The sequence below is a fragment of the Muscardinus avellanarius genome (genome assembly GCF_963383645.1).
Source record: "Muscardinus avellanarius genome assembly, chromosome: 1".
NCBI classification, from domain to species: domain Eukaryota; kingdom Metazoa; phylum Chordata; class Mammalia; order Rodentia; family Gliridae; genus Muscardinus; species Muscardinus avellanarius.
This window is the reverse complement of record NC_137786.1, coordinates 231463229-231488538: the sequence shown is the minus strand read 5'-3', so window position 1 is coordinate 231488538 and position 25310 is coordinate 231463229. Positions and strand designations below refer to the sequence as shown.

The window sequence follows — 25310 nt, the reverse complement described above, 5'->3', positions numbered from 1 at the left end:
AGTACTTACCTTATAGAGTTGTGAGACGTTAGCTAATTCGTGTAACATCCATACAATAGTACCTGGCACACGGAAGATGCCCAATAAGCCGGGTAGAGTGGCTCGTGCCTATGATCCTAGTACTTAGGAGGCTGAGACAGGAGGATCGCAGGTTCAAGGACAGCCTCAGCCATTTAGAGAGACCTTCAGCAACTTAGCAAAGCCCTGTTTCAAAATAAAAAATAAAAAGGGCTAGGAGTGTAGCTTAGAGGTAGGATGCCCAGATTTAATCCCCGGTTCTGCCTCCCTCCCCCCTAAAAAAGAGAAAAGAAAACGGTCAATAGATACAGGAACACCCCTGCTTCTCAGTAGGAGGGCTGAATCCAGAGGCATTCCACCTCTGAGCTACCCCACCCCCAGGTCTATTGTATTTTGAAACAGGGCTTTACTGAGTTGCTGAGGCTGTCCTCGAACCTGTAATACTCCTGTCTTAGTGTGTGGTACTGGGTATTGAACCCATAGGCATTCTACCTCTGAGCTACACCCTAGCCCTATTTTTAATTATAATTATTATTATTTTTTGAAACAGGGTCTCACTAAGTTGCAGAGGGCCTCACTAAGTAACTGAGGCAGGCCGGGAACCTGTGATCCTCTTGGCTCAGCCTCCCAAGTATTGGAATTACAAGCGTGTGTCACCATGCCCAACTTGGTGTGTGTGTGTGTGTGTGTGTGTGTCTGGGGATTGAACCCAGGGGCCTTCTACCTCTGGGCTACATTCCCAGACCTATTTTATTTTTTGAAACAGGGTTTTACTAAGTTGCTGAGTCTGGCCAGGAACCTGTGAGACTCCTGTCTCAGCCTCCTAAATATTGAGGTTACAAGCGTGTATCATCACACCCAGTTAGATTTTTTTTTTTGAGCACTCACATGACACCACAAGTAAGAAGAAAATCCCACACTTGGCGCGGTAAAAACACTGTATAGAATTATCTTCAGGTGCTGAGTGTGATGGTGCTTTAATCTCATCAACTCAGGAGGCCGAGGCAGGAGCATCATAAATTTGAGGCTAGCCTGGAAATTTAGCGAGACTCTGTTCAAAAAAAAAAAAAAGATGGTGGGCTGTGGCTTGGTAGTAGAGCACACCTGTGTTCAGTCTCGAGTACTAAAAAATTGCCTTCAAACTGTGGGCATCAGGAGAGTGTGGAACAAATGAATTTCATGTTAAAAAGTGGGCTTATTTATTTATTTATTTATTCTTTGGTGGTACTAGGGGTGGAACCCAGAGGCTTTCTACCTCCGGGCTATACTCCCAGACCTATTTTATACTTTATTTGGAAACAGGGTCTCACTAAGTAGCTGAGGCTGGCTTCGAACCTGCGATCCTTCTGTCTCAGCCTCCCAAGCGCTGGGATTACAAGCGTGCGCCACCACGCCTGGCCAAAAGTGGGTTTATACGCAAGGTAACTCTGTGTGTGTGTGTGTGTGTGTGTGTGACTGCGATTGAACCCAAGGGCATTCTACTTCTTCCTTTTTTTTTTTTTTTGCAGTACTGGGGATGGAACCCAGGGGCATTCTACCTTTGAGCTACACCCCCAGTCCTCTATTTTAATTCATTCTTTATTTTGAAACAGGGTCTCACTAAATTACGGAGGGGCTCACTAAGTGGCTGAGGTTGGTTGCGAACCCGGATCCTCCTGTCTTAGCCTCCCAAGTGCTGGGATTGCAAGTGTGCGCCACCAGCTCTACGTGTTTTTTTTTTTTTTTTTTTTTTTTGTGGCACTGGAGATTGAACCCAGAGGCATTTTACCTCTGAGCTAAACCCTCAGCCCTATTTTATTTTTTATTTGGAAACAGGGTCTCACTAAGTTATGCAGGGCCTTGCTAAGGTGTCAAGGCTGGCTTTGAACCTGTGATCCTCCTCCTGTCTCAGCCTCCCAAGTACTAAGATTACAAGTGTGTACCAGTATTCTACTTCTGAGCGATACTCCCAGCCTTATTTGTGTGTGTGTATGCGTGTTAATTATTACGGATTGAATCCAGGGGCATTCTGTCCCTGAGCTATACCCCAAGACCTATTTTATTTTTTGATTTAATTTTTTTCTTTTTGCGGTACTGGAGATGGAACCCAGGAACATTCTACCTCCAAGCTACACCCCCAGACCCAGGGTCTCACTGAGTTGCAAAGGGCCTCACTAAGTAGCTGAGGCTGGCCCCAAACCACGATCCTCCTGTCTCAGCCTCCCAAATGCTGGGATTACAAGCGTGCGCCACCACGCCTGGCTTATATTTTTTACAGGTTCTCACTAAGTTATGGAGTGCTCACTGAGTTGCTGAGGTTGGCCTTAAACCTATGATCCTCCTATCTCAGTCTCCCAAGTACTGGGATTACAGGTGTGCTGTAGCACACCACAGTTTATATATGTGTAAATGTGCCAAAATTAAAAAAAAATTCCAAGTCGGGAACATTTATGGTCCAAGCATTTCAGATAAGGGACGGTCAACCTGCAGAAGCAACAGACAAAACCCTCAACATAACACAGAGAGTGTGGTATATGCCAGAGACACAGAAGGCAAGGTGACCTCTTTGTGGCTCTGGTCTGAGTCGGGTCTGTCTTCTTTAACCACTAGGTCTGTGGTTTCAGATGAGAATCCAACCTATGGACTCATTTTTCTTTACTTGTATAAAACTTATAAATTTGTTATGATTTTTTTTTTTTTTTTTTTTTTTTTTTTTTTTGGTGGTACCGGGGTTGGAACCCAGAGGCTTTCTACCTCCAGGCTATACTTCCAGACCTATTTTTTTCCCTATTTTATTTGGAAACAGGGTCTCACTAAGTTGCTGAGAGCCTCACTAAGTAGCTGAGGCTGGCTTCGAACCTGTGTGATCCTCCTGTCTCCGCCTCCCAAGCGCGGGGATTACAAGCGTGCGCCACCACGCCCGGCTTGTTGTGATAATTAACTGGGTGTCTGATACTTAATTATTGGTGAGTAAATGTAGTTATTATGAGCAAAGTGCTCTTTTTTTTTTTTTTGCAGTACTGGGGATGGAACCCAGGGGCATTCTACCTCTGAGCTACACCTTTAGCCCTATTTTTTAGTGTTTTTATTTTTGAAACAAGGTCTCGCTGAGTTGGGAAGGGCCTCACTAAGTAGGAACTGAGGCTGTCCTTGAACTGCGATCCTCCGGTCTCTGCCTCCTGAATGCTGGGATTACAAGCTTGTAATTTTTTTTTTTCCGGGTCTGGGGATGGAACCCAGAGGCATTTGATCTCTGAGCTACACCCCCCAGCCCTATTTTTTATTCTTTATTTTGAAACAGGGTCTCGCTAAGTTATGGAGGGCCTCACTAAGTAGCTGAGGTTGTCCGCAAGCCGCGTCCTCCAGTCTCAGCCTCCCAAATGCGGGGATTACAAACGTGTGTCACTACACCTGGCTCTATTTTATATATTTTTTGGAAACAGGGTCTCACTAAGTTGCCGAGAACCTCACTATGTCGCTGAGGCTGGCTTCGAACCTGCGCGATCCTCCCGTCTCAGCCTCCCAAGCGCGGGGATGACAAGCGTGCGCCACCACGCCCGGCTTGTAATTTTTTTATTATGTCATAATGACACTTACAAAGTAAAGGCTCACTAAATACTCATAGATACTTCAAAAGATTGGGAGATAGATACCTTCAAATTCTTGGTCAGCGGCAAAAGTTATATTGCATAGGTTCACAATTCATATTGCAGATTGCGAAAACAGATTTATCTAGAGAGTACAAGCTCATAGATAGTGAATGTCTGAAGTCTTAAGTTAACAAGTTGGGGGGAGCCGGGCGCCGTGGCGCACGCTTGTCATCCCAGCACTCGGGAGGCTGAGACCAGAGGATCGCGGTTCGCGGACAGCCTCAGCTACTTAGTGAGGCCCTCTGCAACTCAGTGAGATCCTGTTTCAAAATAATAAAAAAAAAAAAAATAGGGCTGGAGGTGTCATTTGAAGGTAGAATGCCCCTGGGTTCCATCCCCAGTACCCTTAAAGAAAAGGGGGAGGAGTGTAGGGTGTGGTTGCTCACTCTAGGCTGAGATAGGAGGGTTGTAGGTTTGCTACTGGTCTCAGGTACTTAGGCCCTCCGTGACTCAGTGAGGCCTTGTTTCAAAAGAAAGAAGCCAGGCCTGGTGGGGCACGCTTGTAATCCCAGCATTCAGGAGGCTGAGACTGGAGGATCATGGTTCGCAGACAGCCTCAGCTACTTAGTGAGGCTCTCTGCAACTTAGTGAGACCCTTATCTTAGTGAGAATCTTAGTGAGATTCTTTATTCAAAATAAAGAATGAAAAATAGGGCAGAGGATGTAGCTCGGAGGTCAAATGCCCCTGGATTCCATTCTCAGACTTGCAATGAAAAAAAAAAAAAAAAGACAAGCTTGGGGGGAGTTGCTAATGAGTGTATCACAAAAGACATGCTGTTTAGGACTGGTCTACAACAGTGGTAGCCCCCCTGGCTTGAGAGAGTTCAGTAAGTTCACAAGCAACTAGTAAGAAGGAAGGTAGAAAGGGGAGAAATGGAATTCTTTCTTTCTTTCTTTCTTTCTTTCTTTCTTTCTTTCTTTCTTTCTAATTTCATTTTTTTATTTTGAAACTAAGTAGCTGAGCGTCTTGCTAAATTGCTAAGGCTGGTTTCAAATCTGTGATCCTCCTATTTCAGCCTCCCAAGTCTGAGGATTATCAGCGTGAGCCGCCATGCCTGACAAAAGTGTGTGCGAGTCTGTGGAGGGATGCCAGGACGGAGGGGGCTATAGCAGCAGAAGCAGGTCTGGGGATTTGCCTCAAGTCATTCAGCTGACACTTAGTGGGTGTTGCTGGGCACCGCATGTTGGTAGAAGGAATGGAACCACAACAGGGTGTGTGTGTGTGTGTGTGTGTGTGTGTGTGTGTCTGGTAATGGGGATTGAACCCACAGACATTATACCTTTGAGCTACACCTCCAGCCCTATTTTATTTAATTTGAAATAGTGTCTCACTAAATTGCTGAATGCCTTGCTGAGGCTGGCCTTAAACCTGAGTAAAGCTCCCAAGTTCTGGGATTCCAGGTGTGCACTACCATGCCCCGCTCAGGAGAGAGTTTTTTTTTTTTTTTTTTTTTTGGTACTGCGGATGGAATCCAGGGGCCCTCTACCTCCGAGCTATACTCCCAGACCTATTATAGTATATTTGGTGGTACTGGGGTTCCTGGAAACCCTTCTACCTGCGGGCTACATTCCCACTACCTATTTTTATACTTTTTTATTTGGAAACAGGGTCTCCTAAGCCAGCGAGGCTGGCTTCAAACCTGCGTGATCCTCCTGTCTCAGCCTCCCAAGCGCGGGGATTACAAGCGTGCGCCACCACGCCCGGCTTTTTCACAAGAGAGTTTTAATCAGGTATACGAAGACAGCCATATCTAGGAAGCTGGGAGTGAAGCGTAGAGGGATTATAAGGGGTAGAGTTAGGTGGTAGAGAAATCAGTTGGGAGAGTTTAGCCAAGAGAATCTGAGGCCCTGGACCTTGGTTGTGATGGAGAGTGGGCAGAGAGGGAGGCGGCAGCGGGGGTGGCCATCCGGCAGCTGCAGCTGTGGAGGCTGAGACGGGAGGCTCACCATAGGTTTGAGGACAGCCTGTGCAATATAGCAAGACTCTCAGTAACCAACTGAATCCCCCTCTCCCTCTCCCCTCCTCCTCCTCCTCCTCCTCCTCCTCCTCCCCCTCCCTTTCTCTCTCTCTCTCTCTCTCTCTCTCTCTCTCTCTCTCTCTCTCTCTCCAGCACTGGGGATGAAACTCAGGCATTCTACCTCTGGGATTACAAACATGCAAAACCACGCCCAGCTGAGACCCCTTTTCAAAACAAAAACATAAAAAGGGTTGGGGGTACAGCTCAGAGGTAGACCGCCCCGGTCCGGCCCTCAGGAAGCACAGGCGGACATATCATATTCATTGATTACCTGAGTTTGGCTATTGGGGCTACCTAAGGGCGATGTTTCATCAGAAACCAGTAAGTTCTCTAGATCCCCTGGGCCACAGCTCCCCTAACTAAGCCTGGGGAGCCGAGGGCCTTCTGGTATTTGCAGGCGAGCTTCTCCAGCAGAGAGGGCAGTGAGTGGAGGAGGAGAATCGTAGTCTTCTGAGCCCTCGGGGAGAGACTCCCGCCAGAGAGGGAGAGGGGGGGTTATCCCATTAAAACATCAAACTCAGTGACGCCAGAAACATTTCAGTGGGGCTCACACACCTCCCGGCTTCCTAAGCGGAGAACCTGGCTTGTGACTCAGCTTTCCCAGTGACTCAGGGAGGTCAGGATGCCCCGCAGGAGCATCGGCAACTGCCGAGCCCGTTCCTGAGATCCTGCCTGACTCTTGTGCCTTGGAGTTCTTATGGTAGCTTTTCCTAACATTTTCATCTCTGCCCTTGGGAGGAATTCAGGTAGCAACTGCCGGATGTCTCTCTCTTTCTCCCTCCTTGAGAACTTGGGAGTCGGCATTCCCAAGCACTCTGGAAGTGTGTGGCGCCTACAGAAAGTGGCTTTGGCCGCTTAGAGCCTTAGAGCTCTGTTCCGCTTTGGTCCTGGTCTTTTTTTTTTTTTTTTTTTTTTATTGGTGGTACTGGGGATGGAACCCTTCTACCTCCGGGCTACACTCCCAGACCTATTTTTTTAAAATATATTTTTATTTGGAAACAGGGTCTCTTAAGCCAGCAAGGCTGGCTTCAAACTTGCGCGATCCCCCTGTCTCCGCCTCCCAAGCGCGGGGATTACAAGCGTGCGCTACCTGGTCTTCATCACCGCCCTTTGTAACAAATCTGCTGCAGTCCCGAGCTGGGCAAGACAGTACCCTCTACGCCATTGCCTCTGTCCTCTGGCAGAGAGAAAGCACCCGTGCTCAGAAAGTGGAGTGATGGGGGCATGCGTGGAGTCATCCCGTCAGCTCTCACACCCAGGGGCCTGGGGTGCAAGGGGCTGCAGGCAGGAGGGGGTGGGCTTCTCTTGAGAGTGGTATAGATGGCAGCTGGCCGAGACCCAGAGGTCCAGCTAGGTGCTCCAAGGACAGATGGCAGGCCCGCCGGCCGAATTCTGGCCCCACCGCTCGCTGGCCGCGTGAACTCGGGCGGTTTACGGATCTACTTTATCCTCAGTATCTCACCCTGCAAGATAGGAGCAGTGAGCCGGGCGCGGTGGCGCACGCTTGTAATCCCCGCGCTTGGGAGGCGGAGACAGGGGGATCGCGCAGGTTCAAAGCCAGCCGTGCGCGCTGGCTTAGGAGACCCTGTTTCCAAATAAAAGGGTATAAAAATATAGGTCTGGGAGTGTAGCCCGGAGGTAGAAGGGTTCCCAGGAACCCCAGTATCACCACCAAAAAATAAAAAATAAAAAAAATAGGAGCAGTGATGATGTAAGGACAGAATAACTGAGTAGATGGAAGCTTCTCTACGGTGCACCACGCACTAAGTGATTTGTTTGTTTGTGGTCCTAGGGGTGGAGCCCAGAGGCTTCTCCAAAGCAGCCCCCACACCCAGCTTTTATTTTTATGTGGGTCATATTGAAAACAGTAGTGCCAGGCGTGGTGGGCACGCTTGTAATCCCCGCGCTCGGGAGGCTGAGACAGGAGGATCACATAGGTTCGAAGCCAGCCTCAGCTACTGAGTGAGGCTCTCAGGAACTCAGTGTGACCCTATTTCCAAATAAAATATAAAAGAAATAGGTCTGGGAGTATAGCCCGGAGGTAGAAAAGATGCTGGGTTTCACCCCCAGTACCACAAAAAAAAACAAAAAAAAGAAAGAAAGAAAAAGAAAATAACGTACATTCACACAGTGCTTGGTGCCCTCACCTGCCTCCCCTCCCCTCCCGTTCCCCCCTCCCAACAATGGGCATCCAGGCTGACCACGTCACATTCATACTTTTACACATATTCGGATGTAGCTCCTCCATTAATCAACCTCAGCCTTCTTCCTCTCCTACCCTTCCATTCTAGCTTTGCTGAGGTTTCCCCTCCATTATCTGGAGCCCCTCTGGTATCCCTAACGCTCCCTAGTTTGGGCATATTAGAGAAAACACATGTCCTTTCTCTTTCTGTGCCTGGCTGGTCTCACTTAACATAATATTCTCCAGGTCTTTCCATCTTCTTGCGAATGCCATGATTTTGTTCTTCTTTATAGCTGAGTAGAATTCCATTGTGTGTATTTCCCATAATTTTGCAATCCATTCATCTGTTGATGGAGACCTAGGTTGGTTCCATATTTTGGCTATTACGAATTGTGCTGCTATGAACATGGGTATGCATATGTTAACGTAGTTCTCTGATTTCAACCCCTTTGGAAAGATACCCAGGAGTGGCAGAGCTGGATCATATGGTGGATCTATTCCCAGTGTACTAAGAAATCTCCACACTGATCTCCATAGCGGCTGAACTAGTTTGCACTCCCACCAGTAGTGTAAAAGAGTTCCTCTTTCCCCACATCCTCGCCAGCATTTGTTGTTGTTTGATTTCTTTCTGCTTGCCACTCTGATTGGGGTTAGATGGAATCTCAGCGTAGTTTTGATTTGCATCTCCCTGGTGGCTAATGATGTTGAACATCTTTTCATGTATCTATTGGCCTTTTGTATCTCTGCTTTTGTGAAGTGTCTATTCAGTTCAGTTGCCCATTTCTTGATTGGGTTGTTTGTTTGCTAGTGTAGAGTCTTTTGAGCTCTTTGTATATTCTGGATATTAGCACTCTATTAGAGTGGTGGCTGGTAAAGATCTTCTCCCATTCTGTAGTCTTTCTCTCTAGGTTCTTGATGGTTTCCTTTGATGAGCAGAAACTTTTTAGTTTGATGCCATCCCACTTGTTAATTCTTGCTTTAATTTCCTGCGCTTTGGAGGTCTTGTTGAGAAAGTTACTGCCTGTGCCTGTGTGCTGTAGTGTTGAGCCTGTGCCCTCCTCTAATAGCTTCACAGTCTCTGGTCTAATTTCCAAGTCTTTGGTCCACCTCGAGTTGATTCCTGTGCATGGTGAGAGGTAAGGATTTAGATCCATCTTTCTACAAATGGAGAGCCAGTTCTCCCAGCACCGTTTGTTGAAGAGGCCGGCTTTTCTCCAGCGTATGAGTTTGGCCTTTTTGTCAAAGACCAATTGACTGTAGGTGTGTGGGTTTGTTTCTGTATCTTCTATATTCTGTTCCATTGGTCTATATGCCTGTTGTTGGGTCAATACCATGCTGTTTTTACTACTATTGCTCTGAAGTATAATTTGAAGTCAGGGATTGTGATGCCTCCTGCATGGTTCTTATTGCTGAGAATTGCTTTGGCTATTCTGGGTCTTTTCTTTCATGACTGATTTTTCTAGTTCTATGAAGAATGTTGTTGGTATTTTGGTAGGAATTACATTGAATTTGTAGATCACTTTTGGCAGAATGGCCATTTTGATGATATTTATTCTGCCTATCCAACCCATGAGCAAGGGAGATCTTTCCATCTTCCAAGGTCTTCTTCAATTAATTTCTTTCTTTAATGTTTTGTAGTTTTCATTATAGAGGTTTTCTTTTTTCTTTTTTTTGGTGGTACTGTGGGGGTGGAAGCCAGAGGCTTTTCTACCTCCGGGCTATACTCCCAGACCTATTTTATACTTTATTTGGAAACAGGGTCTCCCTAAGTTGCTGAGAGCCTCACTAAGTAGCTGAGGCTGGCTTGGAACCTGTGTGATCCACCTATCTCAGCCTCCCAAGCGCGGGGATTACAAGTGTGCGCCACCATGCCTGGCTATAGAGGTCTTTTACATCTTTGGTTAGGTTTATTCCTAGGTATTTTATTTGCTTTGAGGTTATTGTGAATGGAATTTTTTCTTTATTTCTTTCATTGTGGATTCATTATTGGCATATAGAGAAGCAACTGATTTCTTTAGATTGACTTTGTATCCTGCAACTTTGCTGGTTGGTTAGTCAGCTCCAGAAGTCTTTTGGTTGAGTTCTTTGGGTCTCCTAGATAAAGGGTCATGTCTTTTAATTTTTTTGAAACAGAGTCTCACTGAGTTGCAAGGGGCCTTGCTAATAGCTGAGGCTGTCCGCAAACCATGATCCTACGTTCTCAGCCTCCCAAATGCTGGGATTACAAGCGTGTGCCACCACACTCAGCTTATTTTTTATTTTAAAACAGGGTTTTAGCAGGGCATGGTACTGCATGCTTATAATCTCAGTGCTTGGGAAGCTGAGACAGGAGGATTGCAGGTTTGTGGCCAGCCTCAGCTATTTAGCAAGTCCCTCTGTAACTTAGTGGGACCCTGTTTCAAAATAAAGAATAAGCCGGGCGTGGTGGCGCACGCTTGTCATCCCCGCACTTGGGAGGCGGAGACAGGAGGATCGCGCAGGTTCGTAGCCAGCCGCGCTGGTTTAAGAGACCCTGTTTCAAAAAATATAAAATAGGTCTGGAAGTGTGGCCCGGAGGTAGAAGGGCTTCCAGGAACCCCAGTACCACCAAAAAAAAAAAAATAATAAATAATAATAATATTAGGTCTGTGGATGTAGCTTGGAGGTAGAATGCCCCTAGGTTCCATCCCTAGCACCATTAAAATGAAGGAGGAGGAGGAGGAAGAGGAAGAGGAAGAGGAGGAGGAGGAGGAAGAGAAGGAGGAAGAAGAAGAAGAAGAAGAAGAAGGGAAGAAAGAAAGAAAACCAGGGTCTTGCTAAGTTTCTGAGGGTCTCACTAACTTACTGAGATTGGCCTTGAACCTTTAATCCTCTTGTTTCAGCTTCCTAAATAGTGGGACTATAGGTGTGCACCACCATGCCTGGCTGCACTGAAGTTTTTTTTTTTGTTTTTTTTTTTTTGCAAGTCTGGGGATGGAACCCAGGGGCATTTGACCTCCGAGCTACACCCCCTGCCCTATTTTTTATTCTTCATTTTGAAACCGGGTCTCACTGAGTTTCAGAGGGTCTCACTAAGTAGCTGAGGCTGTCCGCGAACCGCAAGCCTCAGTCTCAGCCTCCCAAGTGCTGGGATTACAAAGCGTGCGGCACCACCCCCAGCTGCACTGAAAGTTTTAAAGCCAGGCAGAAGCTGGGTATAGTGGCACACGCGTGTAATCCCAGTACTTGGGAGGCTGAGGCAGGAGGATCGCAGGTTCGAGGACAGCTTCAGCAAGTAGTGAGACCCTGTTTCAAAAGAAAAATAAAATAGGGCTGAGGGTATCGCTTGGAGGTAGAATGCCCCTGGGCTCAATCCCCAGTACCATAAAATAAATAAATAATAAAATAAAACCAGGCAGATTTGGGTTCAAGTTTGGTCCGTGCCCTCACCAGCACCGTGACCCTGAACAAGCTGCTTCTAGTTTTGAGGCTTGGTTTCCTCAGCCTAAGAGGAAGTAAGAGAAAAACAGATTCACACGTTAGCAGCGGTGGGTAGAGGAGCCCGTGAAGATCAGCTGCCAGGCACACTAGTGCTCGGCACACAAGAAATCTTATTTTGTCATTCACTCAACAAACATAGGCATGCCTTTTTCTGAGCCCGAGACCGTGTGAGCAGCTGGAGGTGACGAGATGAATGAGACATTGTCCTTACTCCTGGATATTTTTACAGTCGAGTCAGGAAGCAGACATGGAACCCAACTGCATATAGCTTCGATAAGCACAATAATAATAGAACGTACATGTCTACAGCTAGCACAAAAGAGGCTGATGGCTGCTCTCCTGTGCTGGGCGCACAGATGTGCGTTCGTTCCAGGAGGAGCCGGCTTGCTCAGGCAGCTGGAGCGAGGGAAGAGAATGTTCGGGAGCACGGCCCGGAGCCCGCGTGGTGATCCCCGCAGTGATCCCAGCTGCTCGGGACGCTGAGGCAGGAGGACCGCGAGCTTGAGGACAGCCTAGGCGACTCGGCCAGACACCTCCCCCATGGCAAACACAGAGAAACGAAAACAAAAACCAAGAAAGGGGGAAAGGGCCTGCTAGGCGGTGAGGATGCAGCTGGGGACTGGGGAGGCCCAGCCAGGCGCCCAGGGCCTTTCCTGAGGGGACGGGACTTCACCTGGTGAGGCAGGTCCGAGGAGGAGCTGGTGAGGAGGAGCTGGTGAGGAGGAGCTGGTGAGGAGGAGCTGGTGAGCTGGTGAGGAGGAGCTGGTGAGCTGGTGAGGAGCTGGTGAGGAGGAGCTGGTGAGGAGGAGCTGGTGAGGAGGAGCTGGTGAGGAGGAGCTGGTGAGGAGCTGGTGAGGAGGAGCTGGTGAGCTGGTGAGGAGCTGGTGAGGAGGAGCTGGTGAGGAGGAGCTGGTGAGGAGCTGGTGAGGAGGAGCTGGTGAGGAGGAGCTGGTGAGGAGCTGGTGAGGAGGAGCTGGTGAGGAGCTGGTGAGGAGGAGCTGGTGAGGAGGAGCTGGTGAGGAGGAGCTGGTGAGGAGGAGCTGGTGAGGAGCTGGTGAGGAGGAGCTGGTGAGGAGGAGCTGGTGAGGAGCTGGTGAGGAGGAGCTGGTGAGGAGCTGGTGAGGAGGAGCTGGTGAGGAGGAGCTGGTGAGGAGGAGCTGGTGAGGAGGAGCTGGTGAGGAGGAGCTGGTGAGGAGGAGCTGGTGAGGAGCTGGTGAGGAGGAGCTGGTGAGGAGCTGGTGAGGAGGAGCTGGTGAGCTGGTGAGGAGCTGGTGAGGAGGAGCTGGTGAGGAGGAGCTGGTGAGGAGGAGCTGGTGAGGAGGAGCTGGTGAGGAGGAGCTGGTGAGGAGGAGCTGGTGAGGAGCTGGTGAGGAGGAGCTGGTGAGGAGCTGGTGAGGAGGAGCTGGTGAGGAGCTGGTGAGGAGGAGCTGGTGAGCTGGTGAGGAGCTGGTGAGGAGGAGCTGGTGAGGAGGAGCTGGTGAGGAGGAGCTGGTGAGGAGGAGCTGGTGAGGAGCTGGTGAGGAGGAGCTGGTGAGGAGGAGCTGGTGAGGAGCTGGTGAGGAGGAGCTGGTGAGGAGCTGGTGAGGAGGAGCTGGTGAGGAGGAGCTGGTGAGGAGGAGCTGGTGAGGAGGAGCTGGTGAGGAGGAGCTGGTGAGGAGCTGGTGAGGAGGAGCTGGTGAGGAGCTGGTGAGGAGGAGCTGGTGAGCTGGTGAGGAGCTGGTGAGGAGGAGCTGGTGAGGAGGAGCTGGTGAGGAGGAGCTGGTGAGGAGGAGCTGGTGAGGAGCTGGTGAGGAGGAGCTGGTGAGGAGGAGCTGGTGAGGAGGAGCTGGTGAGGAGGAGCTGGTGAGGAGGAGCTGGTGAGGAGGAGCTGGTGAGGAGGAGCTGGTGAGGAGCTGGTGAGGAGCTGGTGAGGAGGAGCTGGTGAGGAGCTGGTGAGGAGGAGCTGGTGAGGAGCTGGTGAGGAGCTGGCAGCCACTCGGGAGGCGTGACTGTGAGTTGCAGGAGGGAGAGACTGGCCGGAGTTGAGGGCTCAGAGGTTCACTAATGTTCCTGGAAGAGGAGCTGACCAGGGCCCATCCTGGGGCTGCGTTGGTGGGCAGAGAATTTTGTTTTATATTTTTGTGGTACTGGGGATGGAACCCAGGGTCATTCTGCCTCCAAACTACACCCCCAGCCCCCCCCCTTTAAAATATTCTTTATACTTATTTATTGGTCACATGGGGGGTGGAACCCAGGGGCTTTACTACCTCTGGGCTATACTCCCAGACCTACTTTTTTTGTGTGTGTGTGGTGGTACTGGGGTTCCTGGAAGCCCTTCTACCTCCGGGCTACACTCCCAGACCTATTTTATATTTTTATTTGGAAACAGAGTCTCAAGCCAGCACGGCTGGCTTCGAATCTGTGTGATCCTCCTGTCTCCGCCTCCCAAGCGCGGGGATTACAGGCGTGTGCCCCCACGCCCGGCCTCCCAGACCTATTTTATACTTTATTTGGAAATAGGGTTTCATGGAATTGCTGAGAGCCTCACTAAGTAGCTGAGGCTGGCTTGGAACCTCCTGTCTCAGCCTCCCAAGCGCCGGGATTACAAGCATGCGCCACAACGCCTGGGTTATTCTTCTTTATTTTGAAACAGGATCTCACTGAGTTACAAAGGGCCTCATTAAGTAGCTGAGGCTGTCCTCGAACTGTGATCCTCGTGTCTCAGCCTCCTAAAGGCTGGCATTATAAGCATGCGCCACCGCGCCTGACTGGGCAGAGCATTTTAGGTGGAACCCATAGGTCAGGCTGATTGGTCTGGACAAAGAGCGGGGCTGCTTCTGGATGCCTAACAGAATTGGGTTGGGGGAGTGGTCGGGGGAGGCTCTGAGCTCCACCGTGTGCACGTTGAGGGTGCCAGGCCCAGGAGATGCCCAGGGAGCGCTGCAGAAGGCAGAGGGGGTGCAGGCTGAGCGCACAGAAGCGGTTCCGGAGCCCCTGGAAGGTTGATGTCGCGGGAGGTAATAATGTTCATCTGGTTCTTGTGTCCAGAGAGCAGGGCAGAGGCAGGCAGGGAAGCAGCCGGGGAGGCCAGGCGCGGGGTGAGCGGTGGGCTCTGAAGACCCGGATGGCAGGGGGAAGGGAGGAGGCTTGCGGTGGAGAACCCGCCCTGGCCGTGGCTCCTCTGATGTAGACAGGGGGTGGGTTAACCCCACTGAGCCCACGAGGAGTGCAGGGTGCCTGGCGGGGGGGTCGTGAGGCTGCAGGGGACCTCAGGGCCTTCGCACTTGGCTTGGGGGCTGAGCCGGGCCTCTGTGCTGGTTTAGATGCCCCAGCTGTGCGAGCAACTGAGCCAGTTCACGGCGGGAGTGCAGGACTGTCATCTAGGGAAGAGATGGGGCTGCAAACCTAGGTTTGAGACTCCCAGAGGCACCAAAGTGAGCAATCACCCGGGAGAGTGGGGAGCCAGCCGCAGGCGCACGTTCGAGCCAGCCTTAGCAACTTAGACCCTCAGCAGCTTAAGCAACTTTATTTTCAAAATAAAAAGGGATGGGGGGTTATTCAGTGCTAGAACCGAGCCTGGAGGGCCCCAACTGGCAGGCGGGTGGCCCAGGGGGCCGGCGGATCCCAGCAGTGGAGGCAGAGAGGTGCGTGGGTCTCAAGGCGCCGCCTCTCCAGAGTGAGGCGCGGGCCGAGCCGCTGGCCTCGGCTTCCCACGCAGAGCGGGACGCTGTTTCTGGCAAGTGGAAATCCTTTGTGAAAAATCTGCCATGTTGGGTTATCTGGAAATCTAGAAGTCTTACTTGTGCAGGTGCTGGGAGTTGATCGTGCTCAATGGCCGGGGCCTCGGCACGCTGGGACCAAAGAATCCCCACACGGCAGTCCTCAAAGAGCCCCAGAGTTTTCCTGAGGGCCCTTTAACTAGACGGCTCTCCCTGGAAATGTGATATGATCCGGTTTATTTAAGAAAATGATTGTGTACGTAGTAGCATCTGGGGACGTAGCTGTCAGGGAAGAGAAGCCCTGCGTTGTGCAAAAATGTGTTTGTACCTGGAAGTAGTGACATACACAGGCGGTCCTCGGGTTTGGGAGGCTGAGATGGGTGGGTCATGGGTTCAAGGACGGCCTCAGCAACTAAAGGAGACCCGCTGCAATTTAGTGAGACCCCGTTTCAAAATAAAAAGTAAAATAGGACTAGGGGTGTCGCTTGGAGGTAGAATGTCCCTGGGTTCAGTCCCCAGTATTGAACCAAACAGAAATGCGTTTATAACACTGGAGGCTTGTGTATGTAGGTGTGTGAAATGGGAGGTAGAAGGTAAATGGCGGACAGACAGACAGAAAGCTGTGTTCATCGTGGGTGTGTCTCTTTAGTCACTAGAGAGGGCGCGGGGCGCGGGTGGCGGTGGATGCATCTGCTGGTATTATGTGTTGGATTGCTGTGCAGGGATTGGTGTGTGTGCGTGTGTGCGCGCGCGCGTGTGTGTGCGTGTGTGTGTGCATGTGTTGTGGGGGTGGTACAGTGTTTGTTTTCACAGTATAACTACCCCCTTCACGAGGAAATAAGCAAATGACACAATGGGCTTGACGGTGGGAGGAGACATGTGTGAGTGTGTACTGAGCGGCAGTTTGTATGTGCCCGTGTGCACGCTGGGCTGTGCACACGCACATGCCTCTCCCCGTGCATTTGCACACTTGGAGGTTGTGCTGTTTCTCGCTTCCGTCTTTTGCTCCACCTAACGGCTCTCAGCAGGCGGCCCGAGCAAACCTTGGAGCCGGGGTGTCGGGGCTCCCGCCAAGCAGGCCACGCCTGCGTGAGGACTGGTAGCTTAGTTGAGGAAGGGCTCCCGTCACACTGGATTTGGCGTTTTCCTGTCCCGGAGCAGCCACCCGCCTGGCCCGTCACCTCACCCAGCTGTTACGGAGGCTTTTCTCCAAAGGCCGGGCGTGGTGGCACGCGCCTATAAACCTGGCATCCGGAGGCTGAGACAGGAAGGAGGATTGCAGGTTTGAGGCCAACCTCAGCAATTTAGGGAGACTCTGAGTAACCTAGGGAAAACCTGTGTCAAAAGAACAAAAAGAAAAGGGCTGGGAGTGTAGCTTGGAGGTAGAATGCCCCTGGGTTCCATCCTAGGAGTCCACCCCTATAAAAAAAGAAGGCAGTTATCTGAGTCCTAGACGGAGGCGGAAGGGGCCTCAGAGACAGCACTGTCCACCCCTGGGCTTTGCAGAACAGGGAGGGGTGTCGTGCCACGTGGCGCTTTGGGGCAGGAGAGTGTCTTCTGACTCCTGTTCTCCCTGGGTGGGTGGGGTGCTGGGATCCGGGTGTGCAAGCCTTGGGGTGTGAGTTTGTGAGAGCCCTACGTGTTGCCGCACTGCCAAGCGCTTATGTGTGTCAGTGTGTCACTGAGCGAGCCTGAGTGTGTCTCGGGCAAGCCCAGCGAGGGAGACGGTTCCTGGTGGTGAGTCCCCATCTGTCTCTGAGCAGCAGTGGAGTGAGCGCAGGGGCGGAGCCTGCTCGAGTCAGTGGAGTCTGGGAGCGGCTCCTGCCCCACCGCCCCTCTCCCTGACCTTGAGTGGCCTCTTCCCTGCCCTGGGCCTCCCTAGATGAAATGTCCCCGAGGGCCTGAGGGCGGGTTGGGTGCCCGGCGTGTGGAGGGCCCTCCCAACCCTCCCAGACTGGCCATCTGTGATGCTGACTCAAGGGACAGCTCTGCTGGTCCCCAGCACTTCCCCGAGATACAGGCCCTGGGGTGGGCTGGATGGGCTGGGGGCTGGGGCCTGGGCCCCTGTCTGGGTCTGGGGTGCTTGCTAACAGCCCTCCTTTTTCCTTCTCTCCCTGCTGCCCCTTCCTGAACCTCGCTGGCTGTAGAGGAGCACCCCATGGAAGGTGAGTGAAGCCTGTCTGTCACCGCGGGTCCCAGGGGAAGGAGTGCCGCTGGCCACCGGGAACTCCCTCCCTCGCACCCGCGCTGCTCAGGGCCTGCCTTGGTGGCCTGGCCCCCACCCCGCCAGGTCTCTGTTGCTGGTGGGGGAGCTGCCAGGTAGCGGGCCAACCTCCCCCGCCAACCACACCCGTGCCCACACCGTGCCCGCGTGGCTTCCCTCTGCCCACCGGCCTTGCTTCTTCCTGGCAGGGAAGAGAAGGGTCCGTCAGGAAGAGCCGGGGATGGGGGCGGAGGGACGAGGCTGACAAAACTTGGAAGTGCCTAGAAGCGAGTGGGTAGACACTGCTTGCCCAGCTCTGTTTTAGGAAGCGGGAGAGGACTCGCTGCCGGGGGCGTGTGTGTGTGTGTGTGTGTGTGGGCTGCCCGGAAGCCTTGCTGGGCGCTGGCGCAGCCTCTCTCTGGCTCTCTGTGGGTCTGGACCTTCCTTCCCCACGGTGCTCTCTCTCAGCTTCTCCTCTGTCTCCAGGGCCTGGTCCCCCGACTATCGTTTCCCAGGCTCTGGGTGTCTGCCATTCTGGGGACTTTTCCCTCTGTTCTGTTTCTTCTCCCCCTGGGGTGGGTGTGGGTGGGCCAGGTCTGGAGGCAGCAGAGTGGGCGACACTGCCCACAGCCTCCTGTCCTGGGAAGTCAGGCGTGGAGGGGCGCTCCCAGATCCTCTGGGCCTGGGCCTGCTGGGAGTCCTGGGCAAGGGGTGGGGGCGGGATCCATGTTCCCCATGCTGGCTTGTCTCTCCCCTGGGGAGGCTCTTTTTAGGGCTACTTAGGTCTTCTGTCCTAGCAGGCAGGCGTGTGTAGCTCTGCGGGTCTGCACGTCATGGACACAGCCCGTGTGCGTGGAGCGCGGGCACACTGCGCGTGCCGTCTTCCGAGCTGTGCCCTGCAGCTCCGCGGGCCTCTGGCCGGGGCGGGCTTCGTGTGTCCACACCTGTGTTTGCATCTCCGTGTGTCAGTGTTTACCTGTGTGTGTGCAGGAGAGTTCTGTGCGTCTGGGTGGACGCAGCCTTCTGAGGGCCGAGATAAGATGTAGTGCTCATGTGACTTTGACTTGCTATTCATGTCCTGTCTGCTCAGGAACAAAGAGAGAGATGGAGGGAGGAAAAGAGAAGGAGGAGGACTGGGGGAGGGGGAGGGGAGCAGAGACCAGGGGCCAAGGGGCGGAGCCAAGGGGGCCGCCAGAAGGGCTGTGGAGAAGTGGTCTGGAGGCCGGGGACAGGAAAGGGACGGCAGGAAAGCTGGCTCTGGGGACAATGGGAGTGAGGCCTGGGGATGACAGCCAGCCATTTCTTAGGGGTGGCCAGTGGTCTTTGGGTTTAGATGTGGCCCCGTGTGTGGCTGCACGTCAGTGCCCGTGCAGGGTGTGTACAGGAGGCTGTGCGTGTACGTGTGTGTGTGCACACATGCGTGCGCGTCATGTCTGCATGTCTCTGTGCCAAGTCTGTGTGGCTGAGCGCCTGTCTAGTCTGGCCCGGGTAGCCTTCCTTCTCCTCCCCACAGTGGTCCTCCCTGGGGCTGGGCAGGAGCTGGGGTGAGGCTGAAAGTGGGGAGGTGGGTTTGGCAGGTGGTGGCTCTGGGGGGCCCGGGCCTCCTCTGTGGTGCTGCTCTCTGGACCCTGCACCCCTTCACAACTCTCTTCTGTGACACTGCCTGAGGCCTAGCGTCCTCCAGGCACTGGGCCTCCTGCTCCGAGGCCCTACCTAGCACCTCCTCTTTCCTCTGGTCTCCAGATAGAGCACCCAGGAGGGGACCCTTGGAGATGCCATGGGCTGCCAGCCTCCTCTCCAGCGGTGGAGGAGGGGCTGAGCCACAGGTGGACGGGGTGGGAGCACACCCTCGCAGCGAGCCCAGCAGACTGCAGATTGGGCGTGGGGAGGAGACAGACTTGAGGGAGGGAACCCTCAGGCCAGCTGGGGCCGAGCCTGGGGGTAGACAGGAAGGGAACAGGCCTCCCTCACCAAGATGGCTGGTGCTGTCACGCCTGAGGGAGCTGAGCAGCTGGTTGCCTTGGCGACAGAGGGAGAGTGCCGCATGCTAATGAGCCCGGCGAGGAGCTGGGCAGTGGCAGGGTCTTGAGGGGAGAAACTCCCGCCTGTAGGGGACAGGGTGTGTTGCCGACCCCCCATGCCCTGCTCTGCTCCTCCGTGGGGCCTGCCTGGACAGCAGCCTGCATCTCCAGGAGAGACGCTGCTGGGAGTGAGTGAGAGGAGGGTCGGTCTGGGCCCGGGGCCTGGGGTCTAGGGGTTGGGAAGAAGGTACCAGTAACTCTTGGGGACAGAGTCAGTGGCAGGGTAGGGGGCCTTCAGAGCAAGGACTAAGAAGACAGTCCAAAGACTGGGGTCCCCAACTGTGCTACGGATAGAACCTGTGTCCCCCAAGAGCTGTTCTGTCCTGAGACCCGCCCTGGCAGCCTGGCCTCATCCCTGGCTCATCATTCCGCTGGCTTCGGATGCAGAGCTGGGGAAAAACGAACCCACCCCAGAGAAGTGGGCAAAGGAGGCGCTGTGAGCTGTCGGCCACGTGTGCCCAGGATCCCAGCCTCTGAGCCCCCCATGCCCTTCCCGGCTCCCGGCCAGCTTTGCCCTCACCCGGGCCTCCTGGTCCTCCGCTGTGCCCAGAGGCGCTCGGAGCTCTTCAGCCTTCATTGGTCCCAGTGTTGTGTCCCCAGGGCCCAAATCTCATTGCCACAGCAGCTGGGCTGGTTTCCCAGGGCGACAGTGGTGCTGCGGGTTGTTTCCGCCCCACCCTCCTGGTAGGGGCTGAGGTTTCAGGGGTGGGGGTGGCTGCTGGGCATCTCAGGGAGCCCGAACTCTCAACCCGGCCTGTGCTGCCAGCCTCTCTGGCTGGCTTCCCCCACTCGGGCTGAGGAGGGTGCATTAGGCCAAGGGGCCAAGGTGGTAATCATGGATGGAGATCCCAGTTGGGCTTACGCCCAGTACACTTTCCATTTTCAAAATTCAAATTTTGATTTAAGAAACTTGTTTTTTTGATGTCACCAATGAAAGGTTTTGGCAGTGTTAAAAAAAAAATTCAAATTTTGAGCTGGGTGTGGTGGCACACGCTTGTAAAGTACATGGGAGGCTGAGACAGGAGGATCGCAGGTTCACAGCCAGCCTCAGCAACTTGTGAGGCCCTCTGCAACTTAGTGAGATTCTGTTTCAAAATAAAGTATAAAAAATAAGTTTGGGGGTATAGCTCGCAGGAAGAATGCCCCTGGGTTCCATCCCCAGTAGCACACACACACACATACACACACACACACACACACACACACACACACACACACACACAATCAGCTTTTGAATGATCTCAGAGAGGTCCTGGCCAGAGAAGGGGGATCTCCAGGAATCCCCTTTGGCAATGAGGAGCTTTGACCTCACAGAGCGCCGCACCTCCTGCCCAGGGGTCTTGGTTGTCCTCTCGGGACCTTGCTGTCTGGGAGCCCTGCCTCAGTCCCCCTGTGCAGACATCCATGCCTGCTATCGTGGTTGCTTAGGTGTTTCTGGAGCAGACCCCACTTCCCTACCCTCTTTGCTCACTCTGTCCTCCCGAGCCTGGTTCCCTCTTGGAGCCAGGTGTGCGGAGTCCCTGCTCCTGGCAGAGGCGATGGGAGGGGATGGGAAGACGAGCACCCTTGACTAGGGTCTTTGGCCAGGTTCCCCTCATCGCTCCGCCCCCTCCTGTGCAAAGGTGGGGCCACGGGGCTGGGCGTGTGTGAGGGGTCGGAGGCCCCTTGCCTGCTCAATCCCACGGGGTTGGGCTGTTTTAGGGGGTCGGAGGCCCCTTGCCTGCTTAGTCCCACGGGGTTGGGCGTGTGTGAGGGGTCGGAGGCCCCTTGCCTGCTCAATCCCACGGGGTTGGGTTGGGCTTGTGTGAGGGGTCGGAGGCCCCCTTGCCTGCTCAATCCCACGCTAACAGGACACTCTCTTTCTCTCCAGGTGGCTTTTTTGTGTCGTGTTTTATTTTTCTCCTCCATCTGAATCGTTTTTTCTCGTTGACCGTTTTTTTTTTCTCTCCGCCTCCCGGAAGAAAAAAAAAAAAGAAAAAAAGAAAAAGGAAAAAGCAGCCCTTCCAGACTCATGCTTCTCCTCCTTTTCCTTTTTTTTTCCGGCAAGAAGGAAAAAAAAGAAACCAAACTCTCCTCTCCCCTCTGCAGCGACCCCGCCCCATCCTCCCTCGGCCCCCCCTCTGGTGCCCCATCTCTCTCTCCCCTTCTGCCCCCACCCTCTGTTTCCGCATCGGGCCCCTTCCCTCAGCTTCTGGGCTGGGGGCTCTCCCCGATGTCTGTCACAAGTTAAAAAGGGTTTTTACATTGTGGCAGCTAAAGCTTTTTTCTCCCTTCTCTCTGGCTGATTTTGATGACTCGTGTTTTCTTTGTTTCTTTCCCTTTTTCTTTCTTTTTTCTTCTTCTTTTTCTCTTTCTTTCTTTCTCTCCTTCCCTTTTCCAAGGTCCGGCTCACCTGACGTTAAACAGCGAAGGTATGGTTTGAAGTTTTGGTTTGGATTGGATTGGATTGGATTGGATGGATTGCCCCCAACCTGCACCTGGAGTTTTCTGTTCTGCCCTTCTCCCTCCCGCCCCTCCCTGTCCTGCTTCCTTCCCTCCTTCCCTCCTTCCCTCTTTCCTTCCTTTCTTCCTTCCCTCCTTCCTTCCTTTCTTCCTTCCCTCCTTTCTTCCTTTCTTCCTTCCCTCCTTCCTTTCTTCCTTCCCTCCTTCCTTCCTTTCTTCCTTCCCTCCTTCCCTTCCTTCTCTCCTTCCCTCCTTCCTTCCTTTCTTCCTTCCCTCCTTCCTTTCCTTCTCTCCTTCCCTCCTTCCTTCCTCTCTTCCTTCCCTCCTTCCCTTCCTTCCCTCCTTCCCTCCTTCCTTCCCTCCTTCCTTCCTTTCTTCCTTCCTTCCTTCCTTCCTTCCTTCCTTTCTTCCTTCCCTTCCTTCTCTCCTTCCCTCCTTCCTTCCTTTCTTCCTTCCCTCCTTCCCTGGCCCTTCCCCCTGCCATTTCCTGATTTCACTGGGGGGCGCGGGGCGGTGGGCTGGCCTGTCTGTGTGCTCCCTCTCGCCTGCCCGATTCACCATCGGCCCTCAGCTCACCTTGGTTTCTGACATCACGAGATGTTTGAACTCCTGCCGTTGTCCGCAGTCCCTCATCTCACTCTCTGTTCCTCTCAGCGCGCGTCCTGGTGTCTCGCTTGCTTGTTTTCTTTCTCATGTGGTGTTTTGGTTTCTTTCACTCATGCTGGTCATTCTTTCTTTTCTCTGAACCCAAGTGAAAGGAGCCCAGCCGGGGCCTGGGACGGAGAAGGGGTGTGAGGCAGCCGGGCCCTCGCTGCGGGGAGGCTTGTCCCAGAGTGGGGTGAGGAGGAGAGAAGGGGCCGGGTGGAGGACCCTCCTTTTCCACAGTCGCCCATTTCTGCCTTCACCCTCGTGCCTTCCTACGGGCTGGCGGGCCTCGGGAGGGGCAGTGAGTGGCTAGTGGTTACACAGCACCTCCCTTCGGCCAAGCCCTGGTGTTAAGCACCCCATCCCCGCCAGCGCGGCCTCCTTCACTGACCCCTGTGGGCACAGATGCCTGCGCCGTGCCCCACTTGGCCAGTGCCCCCTCTATTGAGGTCACCTGCTCAGGGACAGGGTGGAGTCCTTAACCACGCCTGGCCTGCGGGGAGAAGCTCGTGTGGATTGGGAATTCGGGATGGAGTTAGGACTGGGCAGGTAGGAGCTTGGGATTCTTGCAGGGATGTGAACTTACGGCAAGAAATGTAGGGAAGGAGGAAGTCCCGAGTGGGAAGTTGTGGGGAGACGCCCAGGCTGGCTGGCTCTGTTCTTGCCTCTCGGTGCTCGGGCCTGGGGTGCTGTCTGAAGGTGCTTGGGAATGGCCCCAAGCCAGCACTCTTTCTTACAGTTTCACAGTTCAGATGTTATTCTAGTTTCAGTTCTAAACACTTGGGATTGGAGTCAGAGCAAGAGCCCAGGTAGAGCCAGGTGTGGTGGCACGTACCTGTGCTCCTAGTACTTGCGAGGCTGAGACAGGAGGATCGCAGGTTCAAGGCCAGCTTCAGCAACATATTGAGGTCCTGTTTCAAAATAAAAAGTAGCCGGGCGTGGTGGCGCACGCTTGTAATCCCCGCGCTTGGGAGGCAGAGACAGGAGGATGGCGCAGGTTCGAAGCCAGCCGCGCGCGCTGGCTTAGGAGACCCTGTTTCCAAATTTAAAAAATGTAAAAATAGGTCTGGGAGTGTAGCCCAAAGGTAGAAGGGCTTCCAGGAACCCCAGTACCACCAAACAAACAAACAAACAAACAAACGAACAAACGAACAAAAAATAAAAATAAAAAGTAAAAGAGGGCCAGGGGTAGCTCGGAGGTAGAATACCTCTGGGTTCGATCCCCAATTAAAAAAGAAAAAACAGCCCATATAGGACAATTTCCCCTTCATCCTGAGTTCCCCTGCCCTTGTAGCCATTCTGTGCATCTGGAAATAGAGTGAGTGCCTGGGAGCTGGGCCCTGGGGGCACACGGTCACGGGTGTGAGAGCCTAGCCTGCCCTGGCGCAGAGGCCCTGGTGCTGGTGAACAGAGCCGGGGCGTGAGCAGGAGTGAGGACGCCTTCCCCACGCCCCTTCAGAGCTCTGCCAGCTAGCACGTCCACGTCCCTGGGTGGGCACGGCCCCCGTGCAGGGGCTGAGTCAGCAGGACTGTGGGGAGCCCCTGGGAAGTCTCTGGAGCACCCCCTGGGCTCACTAGTGACATTCAGAGCACCCGCTGCAGGGACGGAAGCAGGTGTAGTGACCAGCGCGAGCCCAGACACAGCAGAAGAGAGGCCCGACGCGTGAACTGGGGAGGCTTTGGGAGCAGGGCTGCGGTGTCAGGCTTTTGAGCGAGTGTGAACTCTAGGGCGTGAGCAGAGATGCCCGGTGGGCAGAGCTTGAGCCTCAGGGGGCCAGAGTGGCCTGGAGGAAGAGGCTGGGCGCCCAGGGCCTCTGCGTCCCCAGGGATGGCGGTGTGCCTCTCCCTCTGCTCCTCCACCCGGGTTGCCCACCCCAGCCAAGGGTAGGCGTCGGTGGTTGTGAGCCGAGGGGCCTATGGGGCCGATGGTCCTTGGCTCCTGCCCCAGAGAATCCCCCTCCCTGTGCCTGCCAGCCACACCCTGGCCCTGCAGTGGGCCCTGGTCACCTCAAGGCTGGGTGGGACTGACTGGGAGGCCCCTGCGCCTGACTCCCCAATTCTGCTTCTCCAGTAGGGTCCTTACTGTTCTCCGAGGGGGGGGCCGGGAGAGGAGGAGCCGGCGATGTGCACCAGTCGACAAAAGGTCAGTGACCCCCACGGTCCCAGAGAGCCCAGCCCCTGCCCGCCCAGACTACTGCACTCCAGGGGAATTGAGTCAGCCTCTGCACAGCTGCTCCTCCCCCACCCAGCCCCATCCCGTGGCACGGGGGCGTCCCCCTCACTGTCCCCACGACCTTCTAGAACACGGATGTCCTTTTCCACTCCGGTTGTCAGGCCCAGCCCTAGAGAGTGGCTGAGTGGCTGCTTCTCTGGTGGAGCTACATGACTGCAGGACCCCCCCCCCCCGCCCCCATTCATCATCACCTTCTGGAAGCCAGCTAGGCCCCCTGCCCTGGGGGATTCTGGTTGGGAGGTTTCAGCTCCTTTTTCCACACTGAAGCTGCCTCCTGTAGGACAATTTCTTTCTAAAGTGTTTCCCTAGTGGCATATGCCTGGAATCCTAGTACTTAGGAGGCCGAGACAGGAGGATTGCAGGTTCAAGGCCAGCCTCAGCAACTCAGCAAGGAAGTTAACAGGCCAGTTTGACAGCGCTTGAGGAGCCGCAGTGGGCAGAGCTCTTCTGTCCCTGGTTCCCGCTGTCCAGCCCCCGCTCCAGCGCCTGGCCGCCTCCCTTAGCCATTCACACTGGCAGTCTCCCTCAACTCCCAAGGCCAACCCGGACACTCTCCGGAGCCCCCTTTGTCTGTACCTCCATTAGAGTCACGCACACCTCGCCCTGGCTGTCGCTCTACCTGTTTGCCGCCCCCACTGCTCTGAGCGCCCCAAGACGAGAATCAGGTATTTTCATTGTATCCCCGGGCTCGGGGCTCCACAC

General features: G+C 53.8%; 1 protein-coding gene across 12 annotated transcripts in view; it reads left to right on the top strand.

Annotated features, from left to right (window-relative positions):
* The window catches only part of NRXN2 (neurexin 2), a gene marked incomplete at both ends in the record, with an annotated part of 111623 nt that overhangs the window by 6428 nt on the left and 79885 nt on the right, over positions 1 to 25310 (top strand). For 6 of the 12 annotated variants that reach the window (XM_080706933.1, XM_080706934.1, XM_080706931.1 and 3 more), the window contains 3 exons: positions 17152 to 17169; positions 21670 to 21699; positions 24447 to 24518. The exons of 4 other annotated variants lie outside the window; for them this stretch is intronic. In XM_080706933.1, the coding sequence (XP_080563059.1) occupies positions 17152 to 17169; positions 21670 to 21699; positions 24447 to 24518 (120 nt within the window). The remainder of the gene's footprint in view (positions 1 to 17151; positions 17170 to 21669; positions 21700 to 24446; positions 24519 to 25310) is intronic. 2 more of the 12 variants (XM_080706932.1, XM_080706929.1) reach the window with 2 other exon arrangements.